This window comes from Schistocerca cancellata, chromosome 10 (genome assembly GCF_023864275.1).
Source record: "Schistocerca cancellata isolate TAMUIC-IGC-003103 chromosome 10, iqSchCanc2.1, whole genome shotgun sequence".
Taxonomy (NCBI): Eukaryota; Metazoa; Arthropoda; class Insecta; order Orthoptera; family Acrididae; genus Schistocerca; species Schistocerca cancellata.
The window spans coordinates 60792846-60812140 of NC_064635.1; the positions used below are offsets into that span (position 1 = coordinate 60792846).

A 19295-nucleotide genomic window follows, 5' to 3' on the forward strand; every position below is an offset into this window, starting at 1 on the left:
TCATGAAATTTCAATCACCAGTTTTCTCCTCCGATTTCGAAAACATTCTGCTGGCACCCACCTACATAGGGAGAAATGATCATCACGATTAAATAAGAGAAGTCAGGGCTCGCACAGAAAAAATAAGTGCTCGATTTTCCCGCGCTCCGTTCGAGAGTGGAACGGTAGAGAGACAGCTTGAAGGTGAGTCATTGAACCATCTACCAGGCATTTTATCGTGAATAGCAGAGTAGATGTAGATGTCCATGCACATAATATCAACAGTTTTTCTCTCCCATACTATTCGTAAAATCTATTCATCCTATCAGCTAAACCCTATCCAACCCACATTATCCTGGACTCTTGGCCCTTTCCAACTCTCATCCTACATTCCTTCTTCACATCACTTCCTATCCTATCTCCTCTGCATTTATATCCTTACCTAGAACGCTACCAGGAGGCCACAGTACCATCGTTCTCACTAGTTTCTAGACCGCACACGTTACCAACAGGCTTGCCCTATTTCAGAGGAAGACTCTCGGCCTACAGGTCCAGATATTCAAAGAGGGTGGAATTATTGGTAGTTGGGAACTCCAGTTTTATTAGAGATGGGGCCCCTCCACGCCCGCACCAACGTGGTGACCAAACCAAAAGTTCTACTGTCACCTCCGTAAACATGTTAGTTATCTAGTAGGTGGATCACAGGATGCTGGGCTGTGATGTTGTCCGTGCGTCTGGGTAAGGCTACGCATTAACACGGTCCATCAGGTGATAGATAGTGGACGAAACGCGAGTGAGGGTAGCGATTTGAAGAGCAGAGGGAAAAAAGTGCCATGGCTCGTGCCGTGGGAAAAAAACCTCTGCGACAGTGGGATGGGTAGTAAGAGCAGTAGTGGCTTACTAGCTGCGATAGCTCATGCAAGGTTGGATTTGTTAGTATAGGTATCATGCATCATTACCGTGACAGGCGATGGCGATGTGTCCCAGTTGCTGCGGCTGCTACTTTCCTGGAACAATCAAGATCGTTATACAGTAGTGGGAGATCGGCCATAGATCATCTCACTGTGTGGGGGATGTGTGGAGCTTGTTTGCATGCAGAGTACGGTACGGCTTCCCTGTGTGGTGCCAGTTATTCGGCAGTGTATTTCAGCTGGATATCCAGTAAATGCGTCTGATTAACAGGGGCTCGCCTGTGCCGTTATGTTTGCGTAAGCTTGGCCATAGATGTTATGTCCTTGAAAGTATGTCTTTTGGTCTTTTATGTTTCCATCTATGGTTGTGGTCGTAGTTCCCCAGATTCAGAATAAACGGGTTCTGCGAATGTCTGGAGTTTCTGTATAGTCTTGTGGTGAGTTTGTGGATTACCTCCGTGAGAGTCTCAAGTCGGTATTCCCGGTGTAGATCCGCGATGCGTGTGTATCGTGGAGCATTGCTTATGATTTTGAGTACCTTGTTTTGTATGAGCTGCAGACGGTCCAGTGTTAAGCATATGACGGCCAAGGAGGGGAAAAAGTCCATTGTGAACACTGTGTGCATGCCGAGGGGCGCCATCCCAGTTATGGAACAGATCCTTCCGTATGGCATGAAGAGCATGGCGTACAGCCAATTACAGGTGGTAGCTCATGTTGGTACTAATGACGGATGTTACTTTGGACCAGAAGAGGTTCCCGCCGGCTATCTGAAGTGGTAAAAACAGTGAGTTTTGCTTGCAAGAAGAAGGCGAAGCTCATCATCCGTAGCATTGTTGATAGGAGCTTTGGTACAGAGACGAGTGGAGAGTCTGAATCAGAAGCTCAGATGGTTCTGCGACCATGTAATTTGCAGATTCCTTCACTTGCACCATAGGATGGTGGGGTATCAAGTTCCGATTAGTAGATCAGGGGCCCATTACATACTGGAGGAGGCTAAGTGGTTAGCGGGTGCCGTGTGGAATGGACTGGGGGGTGTTTTATAGATTACATCTACATACATACTCCGCAATCCACCATACGGTGCGTGGCGGAGGGTACCTCGTACCACAACTAGCATCTTCTCTCCCTGTTCCACTCCCAAACAGAACGAGGGAAAAATGACTGCCTATATTTCTCTGTACGAGCCCTAATCTCCCTTATCTTATCTTTGTAGTCTTTCCGCGAAATATAGGTTGGCGGCAGCAAAATTGTACTGCAGTCAGCCTCAAATGCTGGTTCTCTAAATTTCCTCAGTAGCGATTCACGAAAAGAACGCCTCCTTTCCTCCAGAGACTCCCACCCGAGTTCCTGGAGAATTTCCGTAACACTCGCGTGATGATCAAACCTACCAGTAACAAACCTAGCAGCCCGCCACTGAATTGCTTCTATGTCCTCCCTCAATTCGACCTGATAGGGATCCCAAACGCTCGAGCAGGGGGCTGCGAAAGTGTTAAAACAGGGGTTCAATCTCAAAGGGTGCAGGTCAAACATAGGATGAGGGAAGACCTAGAAAACATTGGCATTATAATTGTAAATTGGGACCTATATTGCGAAAGAAATAGAGCTCCATGCTCTCGTAGAAAGCATGGAAGCAGAAATTGATATAGTCACTGAAAGGTGGCTAAAGCCGGAGAAAAGTTCGTGTGAACTTTTGCTGAGGACCTAAAGGTTTCAGAAAGGACAGATTAAATTCAGTTGGTGGTGACATCTTTGTTACTTTAAGAAGTGGTAATCGTCTAGTGACATTTAAACAGATAGTTGCTGCAAGTTACTATGGGTACATGTCACACTCGAAAACTAGAATAAATTAATAATTGGCTCCTCCAGTTGCTGAAGGGTTCAAGGCAACTTTGAGTCTCATTTCGAACAGGTACCCTACTCATACAATTATAGGTGAGGTGACCAATCTTCTTTCGATATTTTGGCGGAAATACATATGTATAGTTTGTAGTTGGCACAAAATGGTAGGTACAAAATGCGTTCCACGAAAATTGTTTTGAGTAATTCTGTCAGGAGCCCACACAAAGTGTAAATGTTTGCGATAACATACTGGGTCTCTTGGTAAGAAACAATGCTTAGTAAATAGAGAGCATCATGACAGTTACGGGGCCTGTTGACCACGAGGTCGTAGCGAGACCGAATACCGTAACATCCAAATTCACCATAACTAATACAAATTATGTCTGTTTAAAAAAGCAGATAAAAATTCGTTTGAAAGCTTCTCAAGAGATAGTCTCCGTTCCTTCCAAACTAACTATGTAAGCGTAGAAGAGATGCAGCTTAAATTCAGAGAAATGGTATTGACGGAAATTGAGAGATTCATACCAAGTAAATTAATATGAGTCGGAACAGATCCACCATGGTGCGCCAAACAGATCAGGACATTGTTGTAAAAGCAACGAAGAAACATGCCAGTTTTAAGAGAACACAGAAAATCTCCAAGACTGGCGAAGACACAGTCAGTGCCTTCACTGCAGGACAGCAATGGTAATGTCACTGATGTCAGCGGTGCTACTGAAGACGGTTTTCCGGAATTCTTTCACCGAAAAAGATGCAGTAAATATTACATGTCTCAAATTAAGAACAGCTACCAACATGTGTATCTTAGAATTAGATACAGTCATTGTAGCAAAGCAACTTAAGTCATTAAACAAAGGCAAGTCTACTGGTCCAGATTGTACATCAGTTACGTTCCTTTCGGACTATGCTTATGTAACAGCTTCATATTTAGCAATCATATACAAAGCTCGCTCGACGAAAGGTCCGTACTTGAAGACTGGTAAATGCACGCGTCGCATCAGTGCACAGTAAAGGAAATAGAAGTAATCCACTGCGTTCTAGACTTATATCACTGACAACAATTTCCAGTGAGGTTTTGGAACATATACTGCGTTCGAATATTATGAAATACCTCGAAGAAAACGATCTATTGTCTCATAGTCAACATGGATTCAGAAAACACCGTTCTTGTGAAGTAAAACTGACCTTTGGTTCACACGAAGTAGTGAGTGCTATCGACAGGAGATTTCAAGTTAATTCCATATTTCTAGATTTCCAGAAGTCGTTTGACATTATCCTCACAAACGCCTTTTAATCAAATTGGGTGCCTATGTAGTGTCATCTCAATTGCGCTACTGGATTCATGATTTCCTGTCAGAAAGTACGCACCTCGTAGTAATTGACGGGAAGCCATCGAGTGAAGCAGAAGTTATCTGGCGTTAATCTATATTAACGATATGAGAGACTATGTAAGCAGCCCTCTTAGATTGTTTGCAGATGATGCTGTCGTTTACCGTCTAGTAAAGTCATCAGACGTCAAGACGAATTACAAAATGGTTTAGACAAGATATATGTATGGTGTGAAAAGTGGCACTGACCCAAAACAATAAAAAGTGTGAGGTCCCCCACGATAGCACTAATTTCAGTTTCACGATGTATATGACCTGGGTTGCAGGTGCTCGATTTTTTTCCCTACTATTCGATATTTCAGCCCCGTTTTCGGCTTTCAATACCGAAGTATTAGATGAATTCCATTCATATCACCAATATATTTATTGAGTTGCAAAATTATCAAAAGGATAACGGCGGTCCGTGCAGCAAGCCTGTGTGGAAAGAGTCTTCAGTCGCCTGAATGATTTGTGGTCTGACGCTAGAAAAAAATTGAGTGTCGGTACCGTAAAAGCAGAATTATGCATTCGTTGTAATACGAAAATCGCAAATGCAACGACTTCTACCAAAAAAATTAAGTATAACAAAAATTTATTGGAAGCTGTAATCAGCAACAATAAATATAATTTTCAGTGTTAATTAAGTGTTTCATTGTGTTCACCCTCAGCCCTCGACGCAGCATATCCATTTGCCAGGCAATGTTCGTTAGTTTTAACAATTTAATCTGGCAATCCCACATACAGGATGTAAATTTTAACTTGACAAACCACAATGACTCGAATAATAAGCTTCACACGAAAAAATGTGTAGAATCCAAAATTGATTATTTTCGAGAGGAACATCTGCTGGTGTTAAAATTAGCCCGCCACTCCAGCCCCCTGGGGTTGGGGTGGGAGGCGGGCTAACGTTAGCACCAGCAGATGTACCCCTCGAAAATAATCAATTTTGGATTCTACACATTTTTTCGTGTGAAGCTTATGTTTTGAGGTATTCTCGTTATTCAACTCAAAATTTACACCCTGTATAATGGATATTTGAAGGTTGTCGATTCAACTAAATAGTTAAGAGATTACAATTACAAGCAACTTAAATCGGGATCGTCACATAACATATTTCGAGCATCAGAGAGTATTTTCTGTTTAATATTGCTGTCAGGTTATGTCAAGCGATGATATAGAACTCAGTTACAAAAAATAGAACTGTTAAACTAAAACTCATTTATGTAAATGTCTCCACACATTATTCTGAATTAAAAGATTCTATCTTTTTTTAAATATTAATCTTCCCTCTAACTTTTTATTTGTTAGTTATTATTAAGGCGATACTGATGTGGAACATACCGTTATTGCACATGTCGGCTTGCTCTCAAGATATTTTTTACGGCTGAGGCATTCTGTAAGAGAATGAGATATTAAAAAGAATGAGCGTGAGAGCTGTTCATGTCATTTTTTATTACTTACAAATGAGTGGCGTCGTTTACAATGATAAATGAGGAAGGATTCTGATGGGGAAGAATATAATTGTCTCGCATGCGAGTTTCAATAGGACTTTTATATGACAATAAAGCGTACAGGCAATATGAAATAATTCTAATCGAAAAGATCGCCCCCATATGCTACTTTTTCGTATACGAAGAGACCGCACGGTTTTCTGCGCGGTCCGCTACGTTTTACGCATGCGCGACGTTCCCACTTTGTCAATAACTTGGATGTCCATTCAGGACGGCGTAGTCCGGTTAGAGCTTCGGACACCTTTTCTGTAGCTTAGTTTCTTTCGTATAGGGAAGAGGGAGGTCTTCGTCATACTAATGATTACATAAGAGAGAAAACTCAGTATCTCCCGCAGAGAACCAAATGTACAGTTGTTGGCTGTTCATTTGATGTAATTCAGATAGCGAACTGTACTAAGTACTAAGCTTTTCTGTTCCATGCAACATGTGGTTTAAAAAATATTACTGACGAGCTCCTATTTTGACTGCTTCTCAAAAAATCTCGCATTTCAAATATTTACGAAAGTGTTATGCTCTTTGCCTGTTGTTCTTTCGAAATCTATGAAAATGTAATTATATTAATTTATGCTCTGGATTTTCTGAAACAATAGTGACACTTAAACCATTTACTGTGTGAAACAGCAGAACTACTTACTAAGGTGGCACGACAAATGTTTAGGGACAGAGAAATGAGAGCAATCTATCATTACCGGAACGCCTACCCCGCGACGAATTCGAATATGCGCGCCACGTCAGATGAGGTCGATATTTCTTTAAAACATCGATTTTGTTGGGAAAAACAAAACACTACAGTGTTTTCTAATTTCAGTGCACGTCATGTTTGCCGATTGTGGTGTTTGGCAAAAGAAGAAGTGACTGGTATGTGAATTAGTGAATGTGAGCCAAAGCGAAAAAAATTGAATATGTCAGCAGAAGAAGTGTATACCGTTCCTTACGATAGAATCCATAGAAGAAGCGGACACGTCGCCGTAGTCTACAAAAATTACGTTGTAGTATGGGGAGGTTACACGGTAAGTGCGTCAAAAATCTTCTGCACTGTATATTGTTCGTATTTTTATTGTGTTGTCACATTCTCTGTTTACAGTATACGGAGAACGGTAGTGTCAGTCAAAAATATCATATCCAAGATTACCATGCTATTTTCGATACCGGTAGCAGCGGTTGGAGAAGTATTCTATTGTGTCGTCTCTTTTCATTGCATAGATAAAAATAACGTTTTGCAAATTTATCGATGTTGCTAAAAAACAGTGAATTTGTCGGTTTTCGTCAATGTGATAGCAAATATTCGATCATGTGATAGCAAATATTCGATCGTGCCTTTTCTGAGACATACCGCACAGCAATGTTTTATTGTTCTTTGTTGGTGGTTTGTAGGCACATTTTCTACGATATTTTTTGTATTATTGCACATTTTTTGCAATTGATTGTAGATTACTGAATAATATCGTAACATCGTGTTGTTAAAGAAAGAATCAAAAGCTTTGTTGTAGAAGAGGAAATGACGTTCACGATTTTATGTGAATTGTGGCATAATTACTTGGGTCATCGGTGTTATATAATGTGTACATAGATAATGACGCATCAGCAACACCCCCCTTCCCCCCCACGCGTTCACCATTTCCGAAACCTTGATTGTTGTGATATATTAATCTGTAGCGTAAATTCATTAAAAAAAATTTTTTTTTACATACTTATTTGTGGGTTGTATCGCTCTTTGTCTTTTGATAAGATGCATTTAGCCGAAAGTTCTCGGTCTGTGAAAGATTTCTATAGAATTCAGATTTACCCATTCATGTGTATGTTCTTGCTTGCGACACATTTGTCACCTATGCTGCTGGCATTATGTGTGTGCATTGTGTGAGTCTTTCATTAAAGAAATGAAATATATAGTTATAAAACTCATTGACACCCTGTCCATGGATGTAAAAAGCTGGTCTGACAATAGGGTTGTTTTCATTTCAAAAGATGTGTGTACACACCACAAAGCTGCTAAGTGTTTCATTGTTCTGTAATTAGTTTTGACACTGTGTCATCATCCACCAGAATTTTGAATTTTAAAATGGCATGTACTGCATATCCATATCTGCACGATGTATAGGCCTAGGCCCTATCTATCTAAAGCTGTCACATTTGTGTACCATACACCCGGCCAACTTACTTTCACAGTGTTAGATATCTATGGCCTACATAAGATATTTTAAAATTTTGGCAGTGTGTGAAATGAACCACTCTAAAATTCTAGTGTCTGCCAGACGATGATACAGTGAGAAAACTAGTTGCAGAACATAAATATTTTAGCAGCATTGTGATGGTTATACATACGAAGTGTCCAGTGTACAAGCTGTAGAACCCAGTTTAAGGAAGATTTTTTAAAAAAATGGAACTCATTTGTCCTTAATAACTCCTATATTATAGATTTATTTTATTTACTTATTTATTTATTTTTTCAGTGATAAACAGTAACTTAGACTCTACTACAGAAAACCAATTTTGAGAGATAAATAAATATTACAAAAGAATAAGTGTTACAGAAAATAAATACTGCAAAATACATGTTTACAATTAAGAATAGTCTGGATTACACATATGGATTTGGGCATATATTTGCAGTTAACAATATGAGAAATGCTGTTCATCAAAAATCTGCTCACACTGTTATCCATGCACAGTTTACAAAGATTTACAATATGTAAACTAGGCCTAATTGAAAATCCCAAATCCATCACTACATTCCATAGGCTTTGCCTGTCAATGGAGCCATAAGCTGTCTTACAATCATCTGAATGTATTTTTTGTTTACATTTCTATACTTTATGATTTACTGCCCTGATTACAGATATATTGTCAGTATTGGATCTGTTTCTGTGAATGTCATTTTTATAACCCCAGATTATATTTTCTGCATACGGTTTCAAGTAATTTAGCAATAAACAAGACAAAATCTTACAGGCTGTGTTAAGTAGTCTTTCCTGTCTCCTCTTTTGTGTATCATGACCGTGAATAATTCTTTCCATTCTGTTGGTGTGGTCTTAGTTTTCCAGGTTACATGTATCTGGTGATCAGGTGTGATAAACACCAATGAAGTTCTCCTCCAAATTTTAGTAGGCCTACCTCAGCTGGAATTCCATCACTCCCAGCTCTCTTGCCACTTTTTAGGTATTAGGAGACACTACCCAGCACCATTGGTTCTGGAATTTGACATTGTAAATTTGTTGAGTGTGCCTTATGTTTTATAAGTGTTGTTTTTTATGATATTTTTGAATAGATTTAGTCTGTTGTTGTAGGTCCTGTTTTTTTGCGTCCTCATGAGGAAGTTATGTTTCAGGATTCTTATTTGCTTGTATCCATTTCCTGCTTAATTTCATAACCTTGTCTTCAGCACCCTCACATTATTCAACAAACCACTTCTTCCTGCCTCTCTCCACTCTCTGTAGGTAAAAGACAAATACTTAAAAATATATTGTTACTACCACACCAGTAGTGCAGAAATATTACAATTACAGTTACTTTAGCGTAGTGTTTCAATTTTTGGGTCGACAGAAGCATCCGATCCCACGCGTCTGCTTTGACCCGTGACGTCATGACGGCGCGGAGTTTGGTTTGTGAGTGTGGCGTGTTTGTAGATGACGTCGTGTTGTGGTTTGTTGTGGTTTCTGGTGGTATGTTTAGGATTTTCGTTTGTGTGGTGTAATGGGCTCAGTTTGCTTTTGCTCATTGTCCAGAATTGTTCGAGTGTCAGCTGTGTTTGTAGTGGAATTCATTTCAGTGAGTTAACGATATTGTGTGAAGGCTAATTTAGTGTTGTTCGCTGTACATCGTGTGGTAATTTTAGTAAAATTAATAGATTGTTGTTTTTGTTCATGAATCGATATGACGGATAAAATTAACAGTGCGCAGGTCAAGTGAATTGTTCGACACCACTGTGTGGCTGTGTGTGTTGATATTGGTATCGGGAGATGTTTTTGAGCTATATAGGCCAAGGGAAGTGTTGGATCCTAATTTATGGGATCGGGAGCTGCTGTTGAGCTATATAGGTCAAGGGAAGTGTCCGATTCCAGATGTTGTTGTTGTTGTTGTTGTTGTTGTTGTTGATGTTGTCTTCAGTCCTGAGACTGGTTTGATGCAGCTCTCCATGCTACTCTATCCTGTGCAAGCTTCTTCATCTCCCAGTACCTACTGCAACCTACATCCTTCTGAATCTGCTTAGTGTATTCATCTCTTGGTCTCCCCCTACGATTTTTACCCTCCACGCTGCCTTCCAATACTAAATTGGTGATCCCTTGATGCCTCAGAACATGTCCTACCAACCGATCTCTTCTTCTGGTCAAGTTGTGCCACAAACTTCTCTTCTCCCCAATCCTATTCAATACTTCCTCATTAGTTATGTGATCTACCCATCTAATCATCAGCATTCTTCTGTAGCACCACATTTCAAAAGCTTCTATTCTCTTCTTTTCCAAACTATTTACCGTCCATGTTTCACTTCCATACATGGCTACACTCCATACAAATACTTTCAGAAATGACTTCCTGACACTTAAATCTATACTCAATGTTAACAAATTTCTCTTCTTCAGAAACGCTTTCCTTGCCATTGCCAGTCTACATTTTATATCCTCTCTACTTCGACCATCATCAGTTATTTTGCTCCCCAAATAGCAAAACTCCTTTACTACTTTAAGTGTCTCATTTCCTAATCTAATACCCTCAGCATCACCCGACTTAATTCGACTACATTCCATTATCCTCGTTTTGCTTTTGTTGATGTTCATCTTATATCCTCCCTTCAAGACACCATCCATTCCGTTCAACTGCTCTTCCAAGTCCTTTGCTGTCTCTGACAGAATTACAATGTCATCGGCGAACCTCAAAGTTTTTATTTCTTCTCCATGGATTTTAATATCTACTCCGAATTTTTCTTTTGTTTCCCTTACTGCTTGCTCAATATACAGATTGAATAACATTGGGGAGAGGCTACAACCCTGTCTCACTCCCTTCCCAACCACTGCTTCCCTCTCATACCCCTCGACTCTTATAACTGACATCTGGTTTCTGTACAAATTGTAAATAGCCTTTCGCTCCCTGTATTTTACCCCTGCCACCTTTAGAATTTGAAAGAGAGTATTCCAGTCAACATTGTCAAAAGCTTTCTCCAAGTCTACAAATGCTAGAAACGTAGGTTTGCCTTTCCTTAATCTTTCTTCTAAGATAAGTCGTAAGGTCAGTATTGCCTCACGTGTTCCAGTATTTCTACGGAATCCAAACTGATCTTCCCCGAGGTCGGCTTCTACTAGTTTTTCCATTTGTCTGTAAAGAATTCGCGTTAGTATTTTGCAGCTGTGGCTTATTAAACTGATTGTTCGGTAATTTTCACATCTGTCAACACGTGCTTTCTTTGGGATTGGAATTGTTATATTCTTCTTGAAGTCTGAGGGTATTTCGACTGTTTCATACATCTTGCTCACCAGATGGTAGAGTTTTGTCAGGACTGGCTCTCCCAAGGCTGTCAGTAGTTCTACTGGAATTTTGTCTACTCCGGGGGCCTTGTTTCGACTCAGGTCTTTCAGTGCTCTGTCAAACTCTTCACGCAGTATCGTATCTCCCATTTCATCTTCACCTACATCCTCTTCCATTTCCATAATATTGTCCTCAAGTACATCGCCCTTGTATAGACCCTCTATATACTCCTTCCACCTTTCTGCTTTCCCTTCTTTGCTTAGAACTGGGTTTCCATCTGAGCTCTTGATGTTCATACAAGTGGTTCTCTTATCTCCAAAGGTCTCTTTAATTTTCCTGTAGGCAGTATCTATCTTACCCCTAGTGAGATAAGCCTCTACATCCTTACATTTGTCCTCTAGCCATACCTGCTTAGCCATTCTGCACTTCCTGTCGATCTCATTTTTGAGACATTTGTATTCCTTTTTGCCTGCTTCATTTACTGCATTTTTATATTTTCTCCTTTCATCAATTAAATTCAATATTTCTTCTGTTACCCAAGGATTTCTACTAGCCCTCATCTTTTTACCTACTTGATCCTCTGCTGCCTTCACTACTTCATCTCTCAAAGCTACCCATTCTTCTTCTACTGTATTTCTTTCCCTCATTCCTGCCAATTGTTCCCTTATGTTCTCCCTGAAACTCTGTACCACCTCTGGTTCTTTCAGTTTATCCAGGTCCCATCTCCTTAAATTCCCACCTTTTTGCAGTTTCTTCAATTTTAATCTACGGGTCATAACCAATAGATTGTGGTCAGAATCTACATCTGCCCCAGGAAATGTCTTACAATTTAATACCTGGTTCCTAAATCTCTGTCTTACCATTATATAATCTATCTGAAACCTGTCAGTATCTCCAGGCTTCTTCCATGTATACAGCCTCCTTTCATGATTCTTGAACCAAGTGTTAGCTATGATTAAGTTATGCTCTGTGCAAAATTCTACAAGGCGGCTTCCTCTTTCATTCCTTCCCCCCAATCCATATTCACCTACTATGTTTCCTTCTCTCCCTTTTCCTACTGACGAATTCCAGTCACCCATGACTATTAAATTTTCGTCTCCCTTCACTACCTGAATAGTTTCTTTTATCTCGTCATACATTTCATCTATTTCTTCATCATCTGCAGAGGTAGTTGGCATATAAACTTGTACTACTGTAGTAGGCATGGGCTTTGTGTCTATCTTGGCCACAATAATGCGTTCACTATGCTGTTTGTAGTAGCTAACCCGCACTCCTATTTTTTTATTCACTATTAAACCTACTCCTGCATTACCCCTACTTGATTTTGTATTTATAACCCTGTAATTACCTGACCAAAAGTCTTGTTCCTCCTGCCACCGAATTTCACTCATTCCCACTATATCTAACTTTAACCTATCCATTTCCCTTTTCAAAGTTTCTAACCTACCTGCCCGATTAAGGGATCTGACATTCCACGCTCCGATCCATAGAACGCCAGTTTTCTTTCTCCTGTTAACGATGTCCTCTTGAGTAGTTCCCGCCCGTAGATCCGAATGGGGGACTATTTTACCTCCGGAATATTTTACCCAAGAAGACGCCATCATCATTTAATCATACAGTAAAGCTGCATGCCCTCGGGAAAAATTACAGCCGTAGTTTCCCCTTGCTTTCAGCCGTTCGCAGTACCAGCACAGCAAGGCTGTTTTGGTTATTGTTACAAGACCAGATCAGTCAATCATCCAGACTGTTGCCCCTGCAACTACTGAAAAGGCTGCTTGCCCCTCTTCAGGAACCACATGTTTGTCTGGCCTCTCAACAGATACCCCTCCGTTGTGGTTGCACCTACGGTACGGCCATCTGTATCGCTGAGGCACGCACGCCTTCCCACCAACGGCAAGGTCCATGGTTCATGGGGGGCGATTCCAGATGATAGTGTGTTTAGTGGTATTTGGGGAGTTTTGTGAAGTCGGTTTTTTCGTCGTTTTGTGTGGTTTTGTATGGGGGTGGGTGTCTAAATTTGTTTATATTTAGTTTGCCCCCACCCCAAAACACCCCATTATCCGCCCTTGTCTCGTTAGTGTCATTAGGCTTTTTGTGGAAAGTGTGTGTGTTTGTTTTTCGATGTATTTTCGTCCTTATAACGTGTACGTACCGACTTTATGTGCACCATATTGGAATCGTGGTTTATGGTCGTTTCCGCCATATTTGTGACGTCGTGGGTCAAAGCAGACGGGTGGGATCGGACGCTTCCGTGTTTCCCAATTTTTTTCTCTCCCATTACTCACAAAGTTTTGTGTGTGGCTAGTTGCTGCTTACTGTTCTAAACACTGTTTCATTTTATGTAAATAACCATTGTGATTCATCTGGTTGAACGCACAGTGATATATTTGTTTTCCCGACAAGTGATGGTCTACTGAAGACGAAGTCTGTACAGTTGGCAGGCCCTATGTTTTCAAATACCAAGATTTTTTACTCATTTGGTGTGCTGCAGAGATGGAAGCACAACATACCTATATTTTAATGTGCTGATAAATTATAATTTCAAATTACTGAGAAAAAAATGTGAAATGAGAAATCCAGGTGACTTCAGTTTGTCTGTTATCCACTTGATTTACATTACTATTAAGTAATCAAGATGGAAACCATCTCATACTTTGAAGTGTTCCAGAGGGCAAGTGATGCATGTGTGAGAAAGTTGATAATTCCAACCCAAAATCATTCCAAGAAAATGTTATGGGTGTGTATATGCTTCACTTAGGAACTGCTCTTTGTAGTCCAACCTTTTTTTATAAATTATGTAAATAGCTTACTGCATACTCCTTTTGTTTGTAACTCATTCTATTCAATGTTGAGGTGGTCGAACCTGTAGTTACATTACTTCTTTGTTGAAAAAAAAATCAGCATTCAGTTGCACAATTTTTTTTTTTTTTTTTTTTTTTTTTTTTTTTTTTTTTTTTCTACTGTAGGATATCTCTTGCATATATCAGTTTCTATTCATGGTGATTTTTATTGTTTTACTTTATTTCTACACAGTGAACTGTGCATGTTAAATTTTTCATAGGTTAGTAGAAAAAGTAATTGAAATGGGTCAATGTTACCACGTGATGTGGTTTTACAGCGACCCCTCAAATTTGTTTTATTATAAACACATGCAGAATGATCCTGAGATAAATGTTAATGTAGTGCAGTATGAGTATGGCCCCTGTAAAGGGATCTCAATTATCTCCATTGAAAATTGGGTGTTTTGTAAAATGTTGACAAGCTAGGTATCACTGAGACACATTTCTGTCAGTATAATTATCAGTCCTCTATTTATAACATACTACAAAACACTTTCACTGGCAGAAAAGAGTAAACTTCTTGTACTAAAATCCTCCCTGGAAATTTGTATAGAATTCTACGCTCATCATCCTGTAAGTCTGGTAGAAGCAGCTTGCCCATCACTTAACAGACTGGGACAATGAATATATCATGCTCTTTTGGAACAGTTGTAGTTTTCATTAGGTCAGTGGAGTGAAGCCCCATTATTTCAGCTAAATTTTTCTTTCTTGCAACTTTTTAAGTAAAACAAGGATAGTGAAAAGTTTGCTTTTCCCTTTTACCCCAAACTACTTTCACAATAACAAGTAATTGGTAAAAGATCTTGACCATCACAACTTCATGAGTAGCAAATCTCCAGCAAAAGGATTGTCCGAAGGGCCAAAATCAGTTTCATCACTTTCCAGAGTCTCTGATAATTTCATTACATCAAGCTCACTTTCTGATGAAGAATTATCACATTTTTGGAGAGATTTTTCCGGGACTTCAAGAGTTCTTCATTAGCTGTTGATGACTTGAAACAACTGAGGATAATTGTATCACTTGTACCTGCAGACAATTCATTTTTATGTAGACCAGATACATTTTCATTTGATGACATTTTGCATGATTTTGGACCAATGTTCAAAACATGAACAGCTAAAACATTTTTCTTTTTTTTCCCACTAGAGACATTAAATAGGAAACAGAGCTTCAGCTGCAGTTTCCTTTTTCTCTTCCATATCCTGTTCACCTGGAAGTTTAGAGAATGCAGCTTACTTTTAATTAACAAGATAACATCTTCCAATCTTTCCTTATCCACAAGTAAGTACTGACTTGCACCTGGAGACCTTTGGTAAGTTATAGGCATTACAGTTTAATTTTTGCCGGACGGTGTGGCCAAACGATTCTAGGCACTACAGTCTGGAAAGACGCGGCCGCCACAGTCGCAGGTTCAAATCCTGCCTCGGGCATGGATGAGTGTGATGTCATTGGGCTAGTTTGGTTTAAGTAGTTCCAAGTTCTAGGGGACTGATGACCTCAGAAGTCAAGTCCCATAGTGCTCAGAGCCATTATAGTTTAATTTTTAATTTAGTTATGGATTTACTTTATCTGTTCAGACTGACACTTTATTCTTTACGTTCACTGTCTAATAAAGTGTTAGTCAATTGTGTCCATTCTTTACAGCTAAAGTAAAACACTAATCTCAATCTAAAACTTCTGCAATAAACAGAACACTTGTAACAAAAGAGACTGACCAAGACTGACTATGAATTTAAATGCATTGTTGCCTCAGTCTTAATTTGTAATCAATGATTATTAATTACACTTTTGTTTTACACCATATTTAGGCAAATACATCTGGATTAATGGAAGTAAGGTGATCATATTTAGGGGTCAGTTTTATCCTTGAGGGCAGACAACTTCATTAAAATGTGTGAATTTCAACATACAAGAAACTGAGGATGATAGGATTAACCATTTCTCCTGCATCAATAAAGTTTTCCTGATGAAATTTGTAAGCAGATACATAGGGCTTGCTTAAAAAATGTTTTTGAACTATAATTTTTTTAAACTTTATTTTAAAGTGTGTGAATTCAAATCAACAACTTCCATTATGTTGGGAGAGTCCACAGTGACTCGTGTTATATTTTGAAATCAGTGTTTTATTATAGCGACCTTTTATCAATCTATAAACCTATATTTTCTTTTGTAAATCATCATTATTTATTGTGTTATTCAGTCAAAGATCTGGAATTTAAGCAGGGAAGAGCATTAAGATTAAAGAACAAGAATGTAATTTATATTGTGACTCATGTTACAAATCTGTGACATCCTGTTGCTAATGTACATTTTAGGTCAAAAGTGTCCTCAGCTATTAGGAATGTAGATCGGGTTTTTATCAAAGAAAATGCATATTATGTTGGCATTTGAATGACACAGCTACAGATTTTTAAAAATAGTTACACCATGTAAAATATTGTAACATATGGAAAAAAGCACTGCTCAATGTCGTGTTACTTGCTACTTATTGTTGGAAAGACTTTTTCCTGCAAGCAGAGAAATAAAAATATGACAATATTTACCAAATAACATAAACTTAACCTTAAAATTTCACTTTTTAAACACTATTAAAAATATTAAGACATTAACATCTGGAAAAATAAACTGTAAACATAGTGAAAAGTCAGAAAACTGAAAATATCATCTTGTATTGACATCATCAGGTGAATTAATTTTCTTTATAATTTTGTCCTGTGTGGACAGAATTTCATCACATTTTGCAGGCCATTTCCAATAGCCACCAGCATGCTCCACTGTGCTGATTAGATAAGAATTTCCAAAAATTGCATCTACTTTTCCAGCATAGAATTTAGTATCATATTCTGCTTTCTACCAGTCTCCAATGCTTACACTTTCTCAATAGTTTCTTCAGTATGATGATCTCCAGTAGGGAAATTCTTTGGAGACAGCAGATACATTTATAGTACTCGTTTCTTGTAGTGAAAGCAATGAATGGTTTTTATGTTTGGTACTGACAATGCAGAAGAAAATATTTGAGCCATATTAAGTTTCACGTCGATTCCTTGAATTTCATCAGTGGACATATGGTAAACCTGCATATTTGCGTAACTTTCAGCTTCCTGAGCAAGTGTTAATGCCTCACCTACTAGGAATTTTCACTTTTTTTACTGCATTCCACACATGCCATTTCACAACTGCACCAATTCCATCTATGGCTCCTTTATTGTGGGAAATAGTAGAAAAGTTCCATTTAATTTCCAAATTCTGGAACGATTGAAGTTTAGGTACAGCAGCAGTAATATATATATATATATATTTTAAATTATGAGACAGGCCCATCTGACCAGATTGTCACTACCTTCAAATTTTTGGGTATAGTTGACACTACTTCACTAATGTACGCAATCAGAGTATCCTTGGATGGGTTAAGCTGTCTGAAACAACAAGAATTGTGTAATGAGAACCTGAATGCTGCAGTGACACAGTGAAAATACTAACTTGTGCTTGTACTCAATATGCACTTTGCACCTCATCTTGATAAACAGAAGTGTAAGTTTCAGCAAAATCAATATGCAGCACCGCAAAACTCCTTAGAATCTTGGCTCAGAACCGTTTCTTATTGCTGATAATAAGATACAGGCTGAGCTCTCTTCGTATAGCAAGGAAGAAGAAACTGAAAAATTATGTATTTCACTGTACCAGCTGAAGAGCCTCCATCTTTGACTTTAACAATTTTACAGTTGTTTTCCTCCAGCTTTCAAACATACCATATAAATTCACAATTTCCAGCTCGTGAGTTTTACGGGCTTCATTGAAACCTCTACCATTTTGACATGTGTTACATTCATCCCACCAACAAAACTCACTGGGTGAATGGCATATGATGGTTGATACAAACGTGTTAGTGTAATCTACTATATTATCAAGTTTCTTACAAAGCCTACCTATAGCATTTATGAAATTTTCATGACATTTACACAAACATACATTATGTGGTAGTTTGCTGCTTAATTGAACATGTGGTGGCCATACTTCTGCAAACTTAGCTTTCCAGTTTGAACTTCAGGATGTTCCTATTTGATTACCTCATATGTTTCCATCATGGACATGACGAAGTGACAAATATGAACTGTCTTTTTCTCATTATTATCTAATCACTGTTGTGTCCTCCCTGCATGGTGACTGGCATCGTCACAAATGTAGAACCCAGTTACGAAGTCTAGTTTCAGAGATAAGGCCACTATTTTGTGGACTACTGCCGTGACTGGGTCTTTCAGACTTTCCATCTGATGAATTTCCACACAAGTCACTGAACAGCTTACAAACAGCTACTGGAGCTATGGCTTGACATAGAGCATTACGTGAATTAGACAGGGACAAACCAACTTTACTAGGTTGCTGATCTTACATTGTGCTATGTTTTCTAACTCACTCCCTGGTTTTAGCTCTTCTTTCTTCTAATAACAGTCATTGCTGATGTGGACTCAAATGCGGGAACTTCTGTTTCTGCTTCTGTTTACTTTTTTCCAGCTTCTTTTAGGTGATTCTTCTTAAATTTTCCATATTTTTCTTCACTCTTTAACTTTTCCTACCTTCTTTTCTGTCTTTCTGCTGCTGCTAAGGGCATCCTATATTTTCAACCTTAAAAAATGTAACTATGACTTAGATTACATGACTCATGTTACACATTTTTCAGTTTTTAAAATATTGGTTGAAATTTGGAAATTTTTAATGGTGATATTAGTTACACATTCACACAGACAAGTAAATTACTGATAGTTCATGCTGTTGTATTATATTATTTATCCAGCCTGTAATTTACCTACTTCAATTTTATACTTGTTATGCAATACATTAAGGAACGTAACTGTAATGTAAATAATGAAATACTTATTCTTACCTGCCAATTAGTTGAAATGGTGATCCAAAATCTCCAATAATTAGCACTTCCATCACATGAAAAACATATGGCCTTAGATACATGGCTACAAATAAATGGAGGCCAAGCTATAATGGGTAACAAACATTGTTGCATACAGTAAAAAGACTAGTCTTTTTAAACAAGATGTAAAAAGTACCAAATTTAAAACTTTTAAAACTCATAAGTCTGTCATTTTTTAACTAGAATATCCCTGTTATATGATAATTTTTATCTACATCTATACTCTGCAAACCACTGTGAGGTGCATGGCAGAGGGTAAATCCCATTGTACCAGTTATTAGGGTTTCTTCCTGCTCCATTCATAGATGGAGTGCAGGAAGAATGATTGTGTGATTGTCTCTGTGCATACAGTAATTATTCTAGTCATCTCCGCATGATCCCTATGTGAGTGATATGTAGGGGGTTGTATATCCCTAGAGTAATCATTTATAGCCAGTTCTTGAAACTTTGTTAATATATTTTCTTG

General features: G+C 38.6%; 1 protein-coding gene across 4 annotated transcripts in view; it reads left to right on the top strand.

Annotated features, from left to right (window-relative positions):
* Positions 1 to 19295, top strand: part of LOC126106788 (kelch domain-containing protein 2-like) — a 140807-nt gene that overhangs the window by 7291 nt on the left and 114221 nt on the right. For 3 of the 4 annotated variants that reach the window (XM_049913175.1, XM_049913172.1, XM_049913173.1), the window contains exon 2: positions 6416 to 6617. The exons of the other annotated variant lie outside the window; for it this stretch is intronic. In XM_049913175.1, coding sequence (XP_049769132.1) covers positions 6510 to 6617 — 108 coding nt within the window. In that variant the 5' untranslated portion in view covers positions 6416 to 6509. The remainder of the gene's footprint in view (positions 1 to 6415; positions 6618 to 19295) is intronic. 4 annotated transcript variants of the gene reach the window in all.